This window comes from Phycodurus eques, chromosome 8 (genome assembly GCF_024500275.1).
Source record: "Phycodurus eques isolate BA_2022a chromosome 8, UOR_Pequ_1.1, whole genome shotgun sequence".
NCBI classification, from domain to species: domain Eukaryota; kingdom Metazoa; phylum Chordata; class Actinopteri; order Syngnathiformes; family Syngnathidae; genus Phycodurus; species Phycodurus eques.
Window position 1 is genome coordinate 20,762,168 of NC_084532.1, and position 21,131 is coordinate 20,783,298.

A 21,131-nucleotide genomic window follows, 5' to 3' on the forward strand; every position below is an offset into this window, starting at 1 on the left:
CTCCAGTTTTAGATACAGTACCTACAACATTTTGTTATTGTTATCATAAATTATAATTCCAATTCAAGACATCTTTAATTTACCTCAATTTAAGCTATCGATATGACCCTTTTCAGATATCTTGAATTACGTTTTAACTAGGCTAAATGACATTGCACTTGTAGATACTGTATATGTAATTTGTAATATGTAAAATTATGACTTGTCAAAATAACATTGCAGATACCTCAAACTGGAGTCACAGATACCTACAATCCAGTTGCATGTATCCGTATTTCAGTAGCGGATATCTGTAGCTGAATTGTAGATATCCATAATGAAAAACCTCATACACATAAATGGCAAAAGTGACTTAATTTGTCTGCAAGAAGGAATGGCATACGATCCCCAAATCCAGCTGTGAAAAACTTGTTATCAATCATTATCAAAAAGACTCATTGGTGTATTTGCTCAAAAGGGTGCTTCTACTAAATACTGAGCAAAGGGTCTGAATACTTATGGCTGTGTGATATTTCAGTTTTTCTTTTTTTAATAAATCTGCAAAAAGTTCAACAATTCAGTTTTTTTTCTGTCAATATGGGATGCTGTGTGCACATTAATGAGGGGGAAAATGAACTTAGATGATTTTAGCAAATGGATTTTAGCAAATGGATTTTACCAAATGGCTGCAATGTAACACAGTGAAAAATTTAAGGGGTCTGAATACTTTCCATAACCAGTGTGTGTGTGTGTGTGTGTGTGTGTGTGTGTGTGTGTATATATATATATATATATATATATATATATATATAGCACATACCAGAAACCATCACTGAGTGTTGTATAATCAAGTGCATGAGTGTTGTATAATCAAGTGCATACCCGAATGCTTAAAAGTCCTGTATCTTGGCTATTTAGACCACCATAGAGTGACTCTCTAACATGTACTTAGTATAAAAGTGTCAATTTCATTAAACAAAAAAACACCTTAGTTTTGTCATATGCATGTCCAGAAAAGACCCCTCTGACAACTATTTCTGTTTGACCTGTCCCCTTTCCTCTGATTGGTTGCCTCCCTGTAGAAGACCCATTTGTGAGACACGCTGGCTCGGCGAGCGGAAAAGGAAGGCGGAGATCTTCCCTAGTGACGTAGATATAATTGAGAAATTTGAATGACCTGTTGTCAGGCCTCTTGGCAGAAAAATGTCTGGTACTCAGGAATGCGTGAACGATTTTAATTCATATTTCAGATGATTACTGAGGCACCATTGAGCCAATATTAGTATCCCAAATACTAGAAAAAGTTGGTTTGGCGTAATAATTCCCCTTTAAAAAGTGCAGCATGAGCACAGCACAGTGCAAATGCGGGGTTGGAGTACCCGGTACGCCATTAAATTTAGCTGTTCTGTATTTCTATTGTGCAAGGTGTCAGTTATCATTAATAACCAGCTGGAGTTTCGATCACATTGATTCCATCAATTGTCCAGGTTGGGCGCTTGTGCATGACCATTGTATAAGTGTAGCAGTTGCCATGTTAGTTAGAAGATCTCGTACACTGCAATCAGTGCAATTCTTCCTTAAAATATCTCCTAATCCTTATATGAAATAAACTAGTAAAATAATGTTTGGTGTTCCACAGTGTTTATAACAGTAAGCTATTATCACAATAACGTTGTTAACACAGCAGTGACAGTGAAAACAAACTGTGCAACATAAGCGGTAAGCCAACAGTGTATTCAGTTACACGTAAAGTTTATTAGATGTGACGCTCCTGCCGATGCTCGCTGCCTTTGAGTCGTTTAAACCTCCAAGGAAGGATCGATTGATCAGAGCAAAGGAGGCGCGATTGCGGATGACCGGCGGGTGTCAAGCTGTCTGCTAACAATTGGATCAGGTGCTCAGGTGCTTTGATTCCACAAATTGAAAGCTACCTTTTAAAGACAATACTTCAAAGATTGCTTAGACATTGGGGGGGGGGGGGCTGAAGTAATAAGACTTGTGACAAAGAGGAGGGAAAAAAGGCACTAATCCTCCTGACTGTATTACTTAAAAAAAATATTTTATATATCTCATGTCATCATTGAGCTGGAGAGCGGTACTAATTAACGCAAATGCTCACTCTCAAGCAGAATTCAGGGTGTTAATTGCATTGACGTATAGTTCACATTTAAACAAGAATGATCTCAAAATAAACACTGATCTGCCAATTACTAGGGTGGATGCATGGATGGATGGATGGATGGACAGAGTTAGATAGAGAGTGTTTTGGGGAATGCTGTAAGCCAATCAGTGATGTCATACCAGCAGTGCAGGGACGGCAGCTTAACCCATTTTCGGTAATACCACACAATTTCTATTTATAACCACTGTGTAGCATGGAGCTTCACGAAGAGCTGACACTCATCCCAAATCGTGAATGCCTAGTTTAGTTTACTGTTTCTAAGTCCTTACCACTTGGAGAACCAAAATGGGCTTCCACTGTCCGCACTACTCCCAATTTACATTAATTAATTCAGTGGTTCTTAACCTTGTTGGAGGTACGGAACCCCGCCAGTTTCATCTGGAGTTCATGGAACCCTTCCTAATTTGAAAAATAAAATATCGTTTATTTCAAACTCAAAACAGGTATATATTTTATTATCTGTGTAGATCAGTCATCCAGGTCATGCACAAAATGAAACATGCATCAGTTGCACACAAAATCATTGTGGTAAAAGAACAAAACCAATAAAACACAAAAAAAAATTATATTCAATGAAAATTTACGGTCAGTTAATGTGAATTTTGCTGTTGCCATTCCCGTTGATAAGTGCCACTGTCACGTCAGAGGAACGGACTTCATTGTGAAAACTCACAACAAAATCTGTAATCCTCGAAAAAGGTTCATAAGTAAGAGTACATTTTTTAGGCTCTTTTTTATTATTGGATGCGCCGTCTGACGCCACAGGAAAGCTAATCAACTCAAGTGTATTACCGAATCCCTGGGGTTCGATCGACCCCAGGTTAAGAACCACTGTTCTAGTGCAAAAAGCAGTAGGCCTGTACAAACCAGGGGAACGTAGCTAGCCTTGTTAGCTTAGCGGGCAAGCTTGCTCGGTGCCTCGGATAGTAACTGTGCCTTATGTTAGTATTGTGGTTAATAACAACAGCATGCTGTTTTTTGTTTGTATTTTTTTCCAGATAAAGTGAGTACTTTGCTTAACTTGGAGCAGACAGTCAGGCAACCACAAAGCTTTATCCCAACCCTGAATTTATCTGGGTTAGTTTAAGGCTTATCAAAAAAAAAAAAAAAAAAAAATGTGGTAATGCATTTCATGTCTGCAGGTCCACTTTGGGAACTCACTACAGTGCTGTCTTGATACTATTTGAAAAAGTAAAAACTAATGGGCCTATACAAATCAAGAGCTCATTAGCTTCGCTAGCTCAGCTTGCTCGGTGCCTCCGATAGCAACTGGGCCTCACCTAATTAAATACAATACATTTTTTGCTTCAATTCAATGGACATTTTGCTGCTCCTGCTGGTGTGTACCTTGGCCACCTGGGGGCAGTATAATACAGACATAGAGATACACTAAAAAGTGTTTCACAACTGACTCTGTCTGCTATTGTAATATTAGTCATTATTTACAAGGAATAAAGAATGTGCCTGTGAGTATTAAATTGTCTGTCTACATATTTCACCATTTGTGTTGAAATATCTTCTTTTTTTTATGGTTATAACACAGTGACACTGATGCTATTCATTAGCCTTTATATGGTGTTTTCCAATTTGTTAGTATTAATCTACGTGGAATTTATTCAGTCAAATCTATGTGGTTGTCTTTAATACACATCATGCAATTCGCTTTGTTTTTGTTTAGTTCGACAGTAAACTTCAACTGGGTGTGGCAATAAAGAGCTTGAGTGAGGTATTGAGGTAGCAGGTGACCTGAAGTCTATCTCAGCTGACCATGGACTGGTCGCCAGCCAATCGTAGGGCCTATATAGACAAATTACCTTTCACACAATTTAGAATCTTAAATTAACCTAACATACATTGTTTTTAGAATGTGGGAGGAACCCGTAAAGAAAAAAAAAAAAAAAGAAAAAAACTAGAACAGGGAGATTTCAACACCAAACCTCAAAACTTTGAGGGAGACATGCTAAGCACTCATCCACCATGCTGCTATAATGCCAGCTCTGTGATTGATGTTTTTCTTGTTTGGGCCAAAACAAGAGGGTTAGAGGGAAGCAATTTTTTTTCCAAGGATTTATCGCATGACTTAAAATTATACCACCAAACATTGTATTTAAAAGCATCCCCCAATCTCTCTTGTTGCTTCATCTCCTGAAATGAATCAAGCCAGACTCCATGACATTAAAGAGCTCAAGCTGTTCTGGGGAAAAAGCCCCCCTGACTCCTGCTCTAAAGGCAATGGGCCTCTCTGATTGGCCAACCATGCAAAACAGACAGGCTTCCTTTCTGTGTCGACGAAAGAAAACAGCGTTGACCTTTGAGCGTGAATGAGAATGCAGCGCGCTTCTGCCAAGTCCACCTTCAGTTGAGATAAGTGAACCGCCAAAAATAAGACAACCCAGCATCCTCTATGGCAGAATTAATTTGCTGTCCTTTAATAAGACACTCTGAATACATTGCAGAAGGTTATTTTTCACGCGCTACTTACCACACTGCAAATGACATAAATGCACAAATAGGGAAATCAGACTCCTCGGAGGCCTACTTTCCTGTTTTGGATGTGATTGTTGCATTAACAAATACATAAAGCTGGCTTGATATAAAATAATAAATAAATAAATAAATAAAAAGGGAGGGGGGGGGGGCATGCGCAAAGATGAGCCCGAGTGACATGAGTGATGAATGAGCCGCAGAAAATTAATTATTGAACATGTTGCCACTGCCAAATATTAGCTGGCAAGTTATTTGCAAATGGTAATAGACAAGACAAGATTATGTTTTAATTTCCAATGTCGCACACCCCACAATTTGCAGATAAAACAAAATGTTCTGGAAAAATATGACACATAAGTTTAAAGCATGATCACGTGTAATGTCAGCAAATCTTTGAAACATTAGCTCAATTATGGCAAAGAGGAGACGTTCGATGCTAAGCACAGAATAGGAAACAGAACTTACTGCGATACAGGAAAGGGTGTGGTTATTAAGGTCAAAATGAGCAATACAATGAATTAGATTTCAACGTACAACACAAACGAACACACACGAAGAAGTCGGTCACAAATGCTCTGCAAGCTGCAGTAAAATTTGTCGTTTTACATAGAGGATACAAAAATGAGTTGCAGCATTGTTTGTGTTTAAATACAGTATCTGTTGCTGAAAGGGTTATGACACTGCGACATCAGTGCTATTCGTTAGCCCGTCTATGGCGTTTTGTATGATGTGTTAGCATTGAGCTATCTGTCTTTCTGAAGGCTAGACTAGATTATTTAGAATTCTCTTTCTTTTATGTTTAGTTCAAAACATCTGAGTGCCAATAAACAGCTTGAAGCGAGCGCTTGGCGTCTCTTTTGAAGGATTGTTCAATAAATGTCAAAATGGTGCTTGTTGTGAAGTTCGCAGCCACCATCTAGTGCTCCTATCTAATTTTTTTTTTGCCTGCAAATCAAAGCAAAAAAGTCGGTCGAGCGACGGCCCGTATCTTGAAAATCTTCTAAATCGAGTCACTCATAAGTCAAGGTACCACTGTAGTTTTGTTTAATTTTATTTTTGTATGTATGATAGTTAAGAGCACTTAATCCTAAATAAAGCATTGGCCAGAATAAAAGGTCTCCAAAAAGGGTTTCCCACTTAGCCACTTCGTCATTTGTTTGGCGCTTGTCAATGACTTTGTACTGTATTATGCATTAGCGCCACCTACATAACTGAAGCAGAACAACACTGATGACAACCTGTGACAGTTTTTAACAAAGTGAGTTTACAACCTTTTTCTGGTGTCTACCACTCTTTGGCATTATTGTTTGGCCTTCCAGATCTGCACGGAAGTCAATGAAATAATGAATCACCTAATAACCTTACATTTTACAAACGATATTGAATGTTCATCCCAGCTCAACTTCCTCCATTCAATAATATAGTACAGTGTAGTCTTATTTCTGACAATGTTTTTTTTATAAGACATGCAATATTGGGTGTGTGTATGCATGCACTCAACTATTGTAGAGTCATATCAGAGATGGTTTTACACATGAAATTAATATCAACATGTCATAGTACAGGGATGCATATGAGTCTTTCCAAATTTTCCTGTTTATCTCCTCCATTGTTATTTTTGTTTGTTCATTGGGAGTGGCAGCCCGCAGAGAAGCTGCTATCCATCGTACTGGCTCAGAAGGGGGACGAAATGAAAACTTGAATAAATATTTTATGAGATTATTCTATGATTTTATATGCTCCAGATCGGCTGCAATCTAAGGCAAAAGCTCTGCTGACTTTTTTTAATGCATTAAAACAACCTCGGCAGACGTGGCTTCATATTGATACCGCGTCATTGTCACTTGGCCCATTGGACCCGTGCTGCCTGTCTGTCTGCCTGCCTGAGTGACATCCTGGTTGCTAGCCCGTCTTTCTACCTCACAGGGTGTTTTTCGGACATGGTTTCCTATTCAGTGGTGCATTCAGATGCAAGTTAAGTTTGCTCGTAACGTAAAACACTCATATAGCAAATCATCTTTTACAATTTAAATTAATTGAAAAGGCTATTAATCCCTTCCAAACATCCAACAAAAACAACAAGAATGTTGAAATTATTTTTTAAGAAAGAAAATAGCACTCTATAATATTGTACTTTACAAAAACATACAGTAATGATATAATTAAATATAATGTACAGATTTAAACAGTTTTTGCCAAGTTTTGCTTCAATTCAATGGACCTTGTACTACTCCTTCTGATGTGCGTGCCTTGGCCACCTGGTGGCATTATAATTCAGACATACAGATATACAGGGTGATTGAGAAGTAACTCCCTATTTTAAAATACTTATAATTTATTCATATGTTGTAATATTTTTCTAATTTGTTTGGTGTATGTTCCGTGATTAAAGGAGCAAGTCTATTCTAACAAATCAACGACTTTGGAAGAACTTGAAGGGCGAATACGAGAAGTTATGTCTTCCATCATACAAGAGTTCCTTGTGAAATCAGTTAATGCGGTTCCCAGGCGGCTTGAGAAACTGGTGGCTAATGGTGGCGCCCATGTCGAATTTTAAATACAACTCCATGCAATACACTTTCCTCTCATGTTCATTTCTTGTAAGAATTATAGTTAAGAAATAAATTACAAGTACTTCAAAATAGGGAGTTACTTTTCAATCACCCGGTACTGTACATGGAGACGGTCCCAGTTTAGTGACGAACTGGGACCGAAGAAGCCATGCCTGTGAGTATTGTTATATTATGTCTACATGTATTGCCACACCGTTTGTGTTCAAATGTTTGTTACTTAAAGGGTTATAGCACAGTGACACCAATGCTATGCTATGGCGTTTTGCATTGTTTGTTAGCATTAAGCTAAACGGACTTAAAGCTATGTGGTATTTTTAAGGAGACAACAAGTAATTATCGTTGTTTTATGTTTTGTTTGACAGTAAACTTCTACTGGGATTGGCAATAAACATCTTAAAGCCCATTTTTGAACAATTGGACTATCTGCTAAACTGCTGCTTGCTGTACAATTAGTCAAATTGAGTTCCCTGCCCCCATAAGCACTCGTATCTCAATTTTTTGCTCGCAAATCAAAGCACAAAAAAATAATTAAAATTTTGCCAAATGACGACTTATCTCGAAAAACCTACCTTCCTACTTGCTAATATGTTGTTCTTTCAGTTTTCTCTGTCTCACTACCTATCTCGGGCTGCTTACCAACCTGTCTGTCTGTCTGTCCTCATGCCTGTCTAGCCTCCAGTCAAATAAAAATCTAATTACATTTATTTAAATAGTACTTTTTATATATTAAAATGCAACATAAAGTCCTTTATAGAGATAAAAACAATTAAAATAGCAAGAAATATAAAAACCTTATGCCTGTCTTCCTTCTTATCTGTTCCCTTTCCTGTCTGTCTTCTTTTCTGTTTATCTGTCTGTCCATCTCACATTCCCATCTATTCTTGCAGTCTGGAGCCTACCTGTCTTTCTGTCCCGAGCAGGTTCATCTGCCGTTCTGCCTTTCTAAGCACCTGTCTGTCTTTTGGTCTCACGATCTAATTCCATGCCTGCTTAACCTAGCCTGTCTACCCCCATGCCTGGCTTCATTCCTGTCTGTCTGTCTGTTTTACTGCTTATCCATTTCTCTGCTAGCCTGTCTATCTACCGTTGTACCTGTCTGCCAGCCTATAGCGTCTTGCCTTCCATACTACCTCCCTGGCTTCCTACCTGTCTCTTTTCCTTTCTGTCCATCTTCTTGCCTGCCAGCATACGTCTAACTGCATGCCTAGCTTCATGCAAGCCTATTTCTGCTGTAGACGTCGGCCCACACTTTTGCGTGCCTGTCTGCACATATATATGTTCCTAAGATATGTACATATGGATGTTTATCCTAATTAATCTCCTGCATTTAGCATGTGCACATCCACTACACTCTGGCAATTATAATTGGAGCCGAAGGGAGACGTTTTTTCCTGTCTGCGATGTATTCTACATGAGAAAACCCTTTACCTATTAATACCAATTGGGCAATAATAATTGGCAGGCCACGGACGTCGTGGGCAGAATTAACCATCGGAGGAGGAGGAGGAGGCAGACTAGACGGAATATTTAATTGGGAGAGGCAGCCACTGTTTAGGGAGGCAACCGGCTGAACACCCAAGGGACCGCCGCTTCAGACAATGCACATTTGCTAATCCTCCCGAGTCAACTTATTATGGCCATGCATTATTATCGCGCTTTACAAACTAATTCCATGTTCTCCCTTGCGGATTACCACGGGCAAAACACATGGAAGGAAATCACAGACAAAAGGACAAGTTGGACCAAATTGCAATCAGAAGTGCAGAACTACTGCAAATTGCTGATGCATGCGTGCGTGCATGTAGATGTGTGTGTGTGTGTGTGTGTGTGTGCGCGCGTCCTTGTGAGGGTGATAACCGTTATTTCCATCACCATCCATACAGTATAATCCATTTTGCGTAATACCGTCATTTACTGCACAAAAACACAATGTCAGAGATGGACAGCGACGTGAAAGATTGATTGTGTATCGTTAATTACGTCAGGAATTGTCGGTTGCTAAGTTGCTTATACAAACCTAATTAGCCTGTAACAGAATAGAAAGTCACGTTGATTTGCATTTAGAAGGAACTTTTTGTGCGGGATTAACTTCAATTGGAGCGATTACCCATTGTGCTTGCAATTATTCTATCCAAATAGAATATAGCCAACCATAAAAAGAATAATATAAGGAAACAATTTCAAAGGGACACGTCATCTCAGTTTTTAGACTATAGCAAGGTGTTTTAAAACTCTAATCCATCCATCCGTCTTCTGTACCACTTATCCTCATTTGTTTCAATTACTTTATAATAATTAAAGCTGAGAGCAGCGATTAATGGGATGTTGGGAAGTACGAAGCGAGTATACATTATTTGAAGGTAAATGGAGTCTCAGGAGTAGCGTTATTTCAGTGATACTGTGCATAATTTCTGTTAGTTAGGGGTGCCTAAAATAAATACAAAAGACCCTGTTAAAGGCAGAGTTTGCAGTTTTTAAACTGCTAGCAAGATTTGAATGTAGCCTCACTTCACCCCCACCCCCCCGCGTTTTTAACTAAAGCCACGCCCCTCACTAATGTGAAGATGCACAAGACGTGCATTGTACATTTGTTTACCCTTGTTTTGCCCCGAGAGCTGTCAAATTCCTTCTTTTTAACTTTTGTTGCTAACTGTAGGTAAATAACCCGGCCAAATAAGTCTGCGTAAGGCTGCTCGGTGTACCAACAGTGAGGCTGCTTGCATGGCAAATGATTGGCACACTATCAAGTCACGCACGCCCTCTGTCTCCTGTCATGGCAGGACAAGTTTTAAAATAATAATTCATATTGAATTAGACGCATAACACGAGGCCAGAGAGTGATGATTTTTCAAAATATCATTTGATAATATTCTACTGTTAGGTCATACAGTTTTAATATATATATATACATATATATATATATATATATATATATATATATACACATATGTATATATATATATATACATATATACATATGTATATATATACATACATATATGTATATATATACATACATATATACGTATATACATACATATATACATACATATATACGTATATACATGCATATATACATACATATATATACGTATATATATACATATATGTATATATATATACCTATATATGTATGTATATACGTATATATGTATGTATATACATATATGTATGTATATACATATATATATATATATATGGCTGGTTGGCAGCCAATCTACAAACTTCACCTTTATGTGAATTCAGAGATTTGTTTCTCAGAACAACACAGTACTGAATTGTGGAGATATAGCGTTAAGGGTTTGTTCCCCCATTTCAGTTTTCCCGAGGCAGAAGTCTGTCGGGCAAACCAAAACAAATAGATTGTACAAGAAATTATCGATAGACATATATAAAAGTGAGCAGAATGAAACTCAATGTAATGGAGTAAAAGTGGCATTTCTTCTCCACAGAATTACTCAAGTAAACGCAAAAAGTAGTTGCATTAACACAAATCTGACAAGTACAATTTATCCAAAAAGTAACTTAGGTTAATGTAACAGACTAAATGTAGCTGGTTACTACCCACCTCTGCTTAGAACAAGAAGAGAAATTGCATAGAATAGACACATACGGAAGGCAATATCCAAGTTCGTCTGGCTAACACCGCAGCTGCTGTCCCACTTCTACTAAACTTGATCGCAAACATACAGTTGTTTCCAGATACTTAGAACATATTTAGGGACTAAGGGTACTAAGTCTAAAGACATGATTATCCAATTGACAATGACCGTATTGATATGTGATGTTAGATGTAGTGAACAAAACAAAATATTGCTATACTGTATGTTATATATTGTCCAACCTTTAGTGGTTCGCCTTTCAAAGCTCTATTTCCTCCCCATCCAATCACACTTAAGGAGCTGAAGTTCGCTGGCAATGGGGCCACAATCACTCGACAGCTAAATAGTGCAATCATTACGCAACGCAGGGCAATGACACTTCTGTACGTGTTTGCACACACGCGAGCGCGCAATCACACGCCGATGAATGAATAAATGAAAAGTGTGTGAGTGCGTGTGCATAGAATAGCAAATGCAGAACAAGGGCCTCGTGTCATCTAAGAACTAAATGAGAGAGATGGGGTCTGCTACCGTTTTGCTTTTGCTTTGGATTTTAGTGTGGTTTTTTTTTCTCCCAGTCTCAATGAGATCGTGAGAAGAACAATATACACAGGAAGTTATGCAAAGTAAGTGGGCTCACTTTTAAAGCAGTTAAGCGGGGTACACTCATAAAAATGATTCAAACCCTTCTTTCATGCAACATATTTATGTTTTGTTTAATTTTCTAAAACAAATCTAATTAACAACTTATACATGTACTTTTTGTTAAGCTGAAGTAATAGTTTCACTTTGACATTCATGAACTCAAAACAAATGTGTTAGATTTGAAATTTGAATTGGGAACGCCCATTGCAACGCAATTTGTGGCGAGGCCCTCCCTGGTGAGTACTGCTTTTTTGTGTGCGTATGTGTTTTTTGTTTTAAATAACCTTTCCCAAAAGACCGCCAGCGCAGTTGGGCAGGCATTACGAGCTAGCTAGCTATGCTAGGTTTAGCTGCTAAAATGGCCTACTCTAGAATGGACTTTGAGTAGGACTACTCGTGTTTGTGGTTACTCTAACTCATGTTTTAACTGCAGTACGTGTTCTGGGAAAAGTGTACATGTACGTACGGAAATTACGAACTTGAATTATTAATTAATACTTTTTTGGGGGCAGACGCCACCTCCGCATAGCCCCCCCCCCTTCAGTGACGTTTGTGCTTTATTCACTTACCATAAATCGCCGTATGAATGCAAGGTGGGTCATTTATGGGGCATTTATAGTACAGTATATTGTTAAAACACCAAAAGGTAGCTAAATGGCCCATTAAGAGATGAGTTGCATCTGGCACGTGACCTCCTTCCCTCCTCACTCCCTTTTTTCTTTCTGCAAGCGAATCAAGTTGGGCGAAAGCATTTAAGAGTTTGTGACCAAGTGTTGTGCGTACATTAAAGTGAGTACAGTATTTATTGTTCACATTAACCGCACTGGTCTGTTAATACAGTATTTTATTTGCTAATACTGAATCTGTGGTATTTTTAGCTGCCACGCCACTGTCAGGTTAAGAGTTTGCAGGACGACTCGTGCACACATTTTATTCTATCCCACCGTTTGCTATAACAGGATAGCGGGCTCCCAGTGTATGCTATGGGTTGATAACATGCTGGTTTGAACCCAAATTTTCTCGAATATTGTTCAAACCATGATTTCATGACTTCAGGAAACAACACTGATGTATGCATCAGAAGATTATATAAAAACTTGACACACCATCATTACTAACCATGGTCAGGTATCTCAGGTCAAATGTTAAAGGCTACAGCTGTCTTAGAATTGGCACCTGTCTTTTTACCATAACAACTGATAAACTGCTGTATGTAATGTTATATATGGATTTCTGTTTGTTGTCCCCCATGTGTTGCATTTTAATTAATTTGTTTTCTGTGTTTGTGTTGTTCAGCCCGTGGTAGCTAAGGATGCAGAAAGGAACATCAAGACTACAGTCATAAAGATTTACACAATCCGAAATGATGTACATGACGAGCCATAGGATGTGGGAATTGTGATCGAGGGCATTAAAGTCCTCAACAACGCTAGCAGTGTCATCATGATGTTGATCATGCTGTTTGGGCTCATCAGGGCACTTCATCTCGTCTTTCCAGAAAACCTGAAGTACACCTCTGAGTTTTTCCAGAAGATCATTATGAACTTGGACGGACCCAAGCTAAATGTAAAGGTACAGCAGCTGTACCCAGTCAGGGTGTGTGCTCACAGTCCAAGACTGTCATTGAAGATGCTTTTCTAGTACTTAAAATGTGTTAATTCAAGATCCACTAACCTGCGCTGCTATATGAGTGATTGGATTCTAAGGTGTTTTATACAACTACAAAGAAGCTTAAAAATGTAAGCATGTAAAGTTCAAAATGCATTTCCAATGAATGTTTTATTTTTTAAGTTTTCAATAAAAACACATTTACCCGATTTTGTGTTGCGTGAAATATATTGGGGTGGGGAGGTAAGCGCAAAAATAATTTATTTTAGACTAATTATAGTAATTTGAGTTGGATTGATGTGAATCAATTTAGGCCACTTAGTGTACTTATTTTACTTTGGCTGTATTTGATGAAAATGGGTTTGGCTGACTCAATTATATCAAATTACACATAACTACTCAATTTGAGTTGGAGTTACACAAATAAAATGGATAGAAAACCTGCCCAAAATGTATTTGTGTTTATCCAATGAGTAATTTTTTTTTGAGTGTCGGCACATACCGACAGGGCCTACTTTGAGTATTTATCCTCTCTTTCAATCAAATTAGGCAAAAGTTCGATTATCAGATGTGTTTGAACGATTCGTGGTGTGAGATTGAGACGTGGAGTAGAGAGTGATTTATTTCTTTATTTATCCCGCCCATCCCTCTCTGCTCAGAAAATGGTCAGGGCCAACTTTCGTAAATGTTAAACCTCTTCAATATACGGAATACGATCGTAAATCTGCGGTCAACACCAAGCTTTGCCGAGCCACAGACTGATTGTAATGTGAAACTGAGCACGAGCCAATTAGGAAGTGACCTGAAGTCTGAGCTGTTGTCGACCCAATGTTTGATATTGGTAGCTATGAAAAATGAGACAAACACGTTTTTTTCCGTATTTCCTCAAATAGTTTTCATCTCACCGCAACGAATTCACGGGGGAGTTTGCAATTTTTAAGAAAAATTATTTTAATCATATTTGTGTCAACATGACTTGACAGTAGTAGTATGTGATAAATATGAAGAAAGACGAAAACAAAGCACTCTCTGGCCCCATCTTATACCTCTAATTTGATATACAAGAAACCACCTAGCCTGAGGAGAAACAACCAATCAGAGACAGAAAGTGTGACTTATGAGGTGTAAATCATTTGTTTTGTAGTCACAGGCACACTCGTCGTTGGCACGCTCCCGCAGCCTTGCGCTGTCCTGGTACCTTGTTACCCCAGAAAAGCACCTAATTCTATAACACTAAATGTTACAGGTTTGAAGTTTTATTTTTTTCAATGCCATGGGGTATTGATACCTTGTAACTCTTCTTTCTCTGATTAGTTGTTTTTCATCAGGCAGAGTGGTTTCTTGTACTGTGTATCAAATTAAAGGCACAAGACGGCCAGAGATGGCAGATTTTTTTTCAAAGATAATATTTACCATTCACTACTGTCAATTCATAATGATTGGTTTAAAATATCACAAAACGGGATTTTTTATTTTTTTTTGAAAATTGCAACCAGCACCTGTAAGACATTTTCTTAACACCCCCCCCCCCCCCTCCAAAAAACAACAACAACAACAACAACAAAAACGGTAGTAACTTAGAAATATCAGTTCACGGATGCTTCAGACTCAGAGATTTGAGCATGAACTGCTTATTTGCTACCCAAAGCAGCAGCACATACCAAAGCGTGCAGTCACAAAGATGATTTAAAGTGTTACTGCATATTGTAAGCTTCAAGCAAAGTATTAAAGATGACAATGACATCTGGTTTTGAGACTCTGACGTGGTCAAGCCACAATGTTCTGTGCGTCCATGTTCCAAGAATCTACACAACCTATATCTGTCGTCCTTTTTATTTCCACTTTCAGTTGTAATAATTATTTTATTTTATTTTTTTTAAAGAGTTCTGTATAACAGTACACGTAAAGGCCTAACCCATCTTAAGTTGAGTTTTAAAACAACAACAACAAAAACATCACCCCAGTTATTATTTGCAGCTATGACTATTCTGCACATTAAACTGAAACTGATGATGACAATGACGATTACGATGGTGATGGAGAAGATGACATCCACCATGCTGTGATGGACTCCAAAACGGGGTGAAGTCTTTAAAGAAATAAACCCCCACCCACACTCAAAGCCCCCTTTGGTGATTTACACGACGAGTCCTACCCTTGGTAACCAACTTCATTACGGAAGGTGGAAGTTGTCAAGTGTGTACAGTGCAGAGCAGCGTGGATTTACACCCGTGCTGCCTCCTACTTCGGCATCAGCAGACATCAGTCATGGCACTCTTTGAGGGGGGGGGGGGGGGGTACCTCGGCCTCCACGAGCCGTCAAACCGCCTCTGAACTGATTTTAGCACCTCTCTCTATAGCTATACGGTGGGCTCGATGATATTCAAGAACGCAAATGGATGAATAAATTATGAAAAGATAGCCACAGCTCTTTAAAAATGAATCATTTCCAAGCTTCTCTGCCCCACTTAAGAGCGCGTTCAAACAGGGTTAAGGGGGTGGCAATAAAGTAACGACACTCATCGCTCTCAAAAGGATCCAAAAGATATGAAATCATCACCAAACTGGGAAGAGCGCGTGCGTAAATTGCACAAGCACGGAAGGTGCGTAACGCGCAGCGTCACGAGAAGGGACGGGGAAATCTCCCACAAAAGTGATATAAACGTGGTTTTACAAAGGCAATTCATGAGCAAAATGTGCAACCGCCGGTAAGTCGCTCAAGGTACCTTTGTGCATGCCAGTGTAGCGGTCCTTGAGAACGGTCAGTTCGTGGATCTTCCCAAACTGTTCAAAGAGGGGCTTCAGGTCCTTCTCCTCCAAGTTGCGCGGAATCTGCCCGATAAACAGCTTAATGGCATCCTGGTCCTTCATGGCGCCGCTCTCCGAATGAAGTGAAATGGGTTCCGAGCCGTTCATGGGTTTGGGCAGTGGGATCTGGACGTACTGCTGCTGGTACTGGGACTGGTGTTGCGGGATCAGGAGCAGTGGTGCCGGGCTCGGTCCGCTGAGGAGCAAGCTGGAGGAGTGTGGAGCGGGATGCTGCTGAGGAGCAGGAGGAGGAAGAGGATGATGATGAGGAGGATGCTGCTGCTGCTGCCTTCTTGTTTCAGTCTGAGTGAATCTGGCCATTCTCGAGCTGGGAGCAGAGTGGATAATAATGACAACACACACACGCACGCACGCGCGCACACACTGTGAGAGAGAGAGCAAGCACTCAGCTGGAAACCAGGCTGACTTTCTTATCCCGCACAGACACACACGCGCATAGAAGGAGGCAACTAGGAGCAGAATGGTGGAAGGGATACGCACTTAAACGCTATTAGACGCTCTGGAGCGACACTCGGTGGCCATTGCGTTTACTACAGTTTAGAAAACGCCGTTTACAAGAACGCTGGACATTGGATGGATGGATGGATAGATAGATAGATATAGATATAGATAGATATATATAATCTATCTATCTATCTATCGGGTCACTAGTAGTGCACAGATGTCAACTAGTGCGCAGTTTTGCCTCATTAATATGTAGTAATCCTACTCGTGTGCGGATGTCATATAGTGGTGAAAGGGAGTCGTGGAAAAATGTTACCAGTACTACACAGTCGTTCTACTAGTGAGCCCAGGTCATTCTACTACTGGACTGAATTGTCTTATGGACCTTATGCTGGTATGCTTTTTGTCCTCGCCAGTAGGACAACTACAATAGAGGCAAAACTGTGCACTAGTTGACAACGCGGTGCTTCCAGCCCTACTAGTTACCATTTACTGCTTCACTAGAAGTACTAGTAGTGTACAGATGTCAATAAGTGGACAGTTTTGCCTCTCTATATAGTAACATGCAGTTGTGTTACTAGTATACCAAGGTTGTTCTACAAGTGTGAAGACAAAAATGACATTTTAAATATGGACAAAATATACGCAGGTCTGTTTTTATTGAACCAATGTGCAATCCCTTGGGACTGGTTGGGGCTCTTCAGTTGGGCTCGGAGACCTCTCTGGGTCCTGGGTGGCGTCTCCTCGGTTGGGTCCCCCGCTGGACGGGCTCGCTGGCTTGGCCCCCGCTTGCAGGTAGATGGGGCCGGGCCCACCCTCTCTCAGTGTGCGGGCTCAGCAACTCCGTACACCGGTTGACTAACATGCATGTCATATGGTGTTCATTCACTAATAAGTTCAATAGACTCGTTGTAGGCTTTAATTACTTGTGCTGGGACCACGAATAATAACACAGGGTTAGGGTTAGAACCTCCAGGTTCTTACAGGTGTTTAGACACTAAAAAAGAATCCCACCGCACCACTCATCAGTAGCACTGCCTTGCTCATTTCCCACATCCTGTCCTGTCCTTTTCTGTCCTCTCTCATCATGTTCTCTTGGTTAGTTGTTGCATGTCCTCACCCGGTGCCGCCCCCACCCCCAATCATAAATAACACGATTTGACTGTTGTAATGTTACAGGTGCTCAAATATCTAGACTATTGTTCTGCTGTGCTTCGCACCCCTGTTCTCCTTGTCCACTCATTCAGTGCAAGAACTAATATTGTCACTCTAATATATCTACTATTTTCACAAAAATCAACTCACTCAAAATCTAAATATTATGTTTGTCTTGCATGTCATTCAAAGTCCCCTCCTCACTTTGGAGTATAGGGCAGTTCACTTTGCTTTTTTGACCTGGCCCTGATGTATCTTGTTCAAGTCGCATTTGCAACACTATTAATGGCATTAAATATGTCCATGTTTTCGGAGGTCAGACATTTTAGTAATTCTTCATGCACTTTCAACGAACTGTCAACCTTTCTTGTGAAGAAAAACAGCGCTGTTGTTTGTGTACTTTTGATTTGAGAGTTTGGCAGCTTCAGTATACTTCTCACATTAACTCCGGTTCCCAGCATGCATTGTGTCATTCATCACAGAAGTTTGTCATAAAAAGGACATTAATCATTATCGTTCAAGTGTGTTTATGTTACCCGCAGTTTTTTGAATGTGTGTCTTAATTAATTGGTGGCTTACATTTATGTTGTAATATGTTTACATGAGGCGGCACGGTGCCCGACTGGTTAGAGCGTCAGCCTCACAGTTCTGAGGACCTGGGTTCAATATATCTTGGTTGGGGAGGTGGGAGGGGGCGCAATTTAATTGTAAATGTCTTCGCTTTAAATTGGAATTCCTTTAAGCAGCACATTTCCAGAGAGCGCCACACGACGCAGACGATTTGCTGGCTTTATTTGGCGTCCGGTCCACCGTGTTCTGAATGCATTGATTAAAGGAGGCAGTGTACTCGCTCGGAAGTGTCAAGGCCCTTTCTGAATGGAATCTGGCTGGGTCGGGATTAAAGTGAAATGCGCTAAAGCGGATAGCTCAGCGTGTTGGCCCGCTTACATGCGTCGAGAGCAAGCTGAGGCCCTCCAGTTGAATAAGAGCCCCGAGCTGTCACTGGCCGTTCGCTCCCTCTTCGACTATTTTTAGGGGGGTGGTCGGTGGCACGGGTGGGAGAGAACTTCCACTTCATGGTTTTTATTGACCAATGTCATTAGTGCTTCGCCGGGCCCAAGGCGAAGACAAGAAATCAATAAAGGTCACACTATTAGAGCGAGCCAACTAAAAAAGTTACAATTTCAGCAGCTGCAGTTTTATTCTGCTTGCTTGTTAACCAGCCTGGACGCTCAGTGGAAGAAAGCCTGGGTCGATCTTGTAAGCCCAGGAAGTCTTCAAGACCCCGGTAGGGAAAGGCAGTCATTTTGCATCTATGTATTGTTATGCACACACTGACACGAGCTGCCTCATTTGTAAAATTAATCTATATTACCACCAATACCAGCAACTCCCCTTATAGACATCTGCAAATGTTGTAACCATAGTTGTCAAAAGAAGAAGAAAACATATGTACTGTAAATGAGGAATGAGCTGCAATATGACAAATGTCCATCCATCCATTTACTATAGCCGTAGCCTATCCCAGCTGACTTTGGGCGAGAGTTGGCAGCCAGTTGGAGATTCCATATACACTTGAGACAATCATTCACATTCACACCTATGCACAATGTACAGAACAGGTGTCAAACCATTTTCATCATGGGCCAAATTGTCGTTATGGTTTCTCTCAGAGGGCCGTTATGACCAAAGGCGGCAGAACCAGGAAGGAAATGGGCAAGCACCCCACTCTTTGACCCACCTTTGATGTGCCCCTTTGCTAACATATTTTCACAACCCTTATTTCTTGGACTGGGGAAACACCTATCTGAGCATATTGTGGTGTTGTTGAGTCACACAAGAAAAGTGGAGGCTGTTTTGACTTGCAGAAGAAGCTTTAATGAGTGATTGGCAGAAAAACAAACACGCTAGGATTTTACATAGCTGGTGAGCTGCCAGGTAACTCTTATCAATGCAACGAACATGACCAGAAGGTAAATATTTACCACACAACCCACAGTCAGGGATTCATAAAATGAAACAGTCATATCAACATTGCCCGACGAATAACTAACTAACTAAACAAAGTAACTCATACGAAAAGGAATGAATGTAAATCAAAGAGTAACTATCTACTGTATTTAAAAAGACAATTTTCGAAACAGAAAAAAAATCTGTCACAAAATAGTCGTCGTAGCATACAGCACATATAACTTTTATACACATGAATCTTGTGGGCATAGTCCAATTTTCTCACAAATCACGACAGTCTACAGTGGGTACGTAAAGTATTCAGACCCCTTAATTTTTTTATATATAGCAGCCATTTGTTAAAATCATTTAAGTAAATTTGTTTCCTCATTAAAGTACACACAGCACCCCATATTGACAGAAAAAAAAACTGAATTGTTGAAATTTTTGTAGATTTATTAAAAAGGAAAAACTGAAATATCACGCAGCCATAAGTATTCAGAACCTTTGCTCCGTATTTAGTAGATGCACCCTTTTGAGCTAATACAGCCATGAGTCTTTTTAATAATGATGCAACAAGTTTTTCACACCTGGATTTGGGGATCGTCTGCCATTCCTCCTTGCAGATCCTCTCCAGTTCTGTCAGGTTGGATGGGGAATGTTGGTGGACAGCCATTTTCACCTCGCTCCAGAGATGCTCAATTGGGTTTAAGTCAGGGCTCTGGCTGGGCCATTCAAGAACAGTCACGGAGTTCTACTGAAGCCACCTCCTTTGTTATTTTAGCTGTGTGCTTAGGGTCATTGTCTTGATGGAAGGGGAACCTACGGCCCATTCCGAGGTCCTGAGCACTCTGGAGAAGGTTTTCCTGTACTTGGCCGCATTCATCTTTCCTTCAATTGCAACCAGTCATCCTGTCCCTGCTGCTGAAAAACATACCCACAGCATGATGCTGCCACCACCATGCTTCACTGTTGGGACTGTATTAGAAAGGTGATGAGCAGTGCCTTGTTTTCTCCACACATTCCGCTTAGAATCATTAGACCAGAGAATCTTGGAGTTTTCACCAGGTTCAGGTGTTTTTTAGCAAACACCATGCGGGCTTTCATATGTCTTGCACTAAAGAGAGGCATCCGTCGGGCCACTCCGCCATAAAGCCCTAACTGGTGGAGGGCTGCAGTGATGGTTGACTTTCTAGAACTTTCTCCCATCTCCCGACTGCATCTCTGGAGCTCAGCCACACTGATCTTTGGGTTCTTCTTTGCCTCTCTCACCAAGGCTCTTCTCCCCCGATTGCTCCGTTTGGCCGGACGGCCAACTCCTGGAAGGGTTCTGGTAGTCCCAAACGTATTCCATTTAATGATTATGGAAGCCACTATGCTCTTAGGAACCTTAAATGCAGCATTTTTTTTTTTGTAACCTTGGCCAGATCTGTGCCTTGCTACAATTCTGTCTCTGAGCTCTCCAGGCAGTTCCTTTGACCTCATGATTCTCATTTGCTCTGACATTCACTGTGAGCTGTAAGGTGTTATATAGACAGGTGAGTGGCTTTCCCCAATCAAGTCCAATCAGTATAATCAAACACAGCTGGACTCCAATGAATGTATAGAACCATCTCAAGGATGATTAGAAGAAATGGACAGCACCACAATTAACTACAGGAGTGTTACAGCAATGGG

At 40.3% G+C, this 21,131-nt stretch overlaps 1 protein-coding gene across 5 annotated transcripts in view; it reads right to left on the minus strand.

Annotated features, from left to right (window-relative positions):
* Window positions 1–21,131, minus strand: part of celf5a (cugbp, Elav-like family member 5a) — a 325,603-nt gene that overhangs the window by 297,589 nt on the left and 6,883 nt on the right. For all 5 annotated transcript variants that reach the window (XM_061684864.1, XM_061684866.1, XM_061684865.1 and 2 more), the window contains exon 2: window positions 15,803–16,212. In XM_061684864.1, coding sequence (XP_061540848.1) covers window positions 15,803–16,205 — 403 coding nt within the window. In that variant the 5' untranslated portion in view covers window positions 16,206–16,212. The remainder of the gene's footprint in view (window positions 1–15,802; window positions 16,213–21,131) is intronic.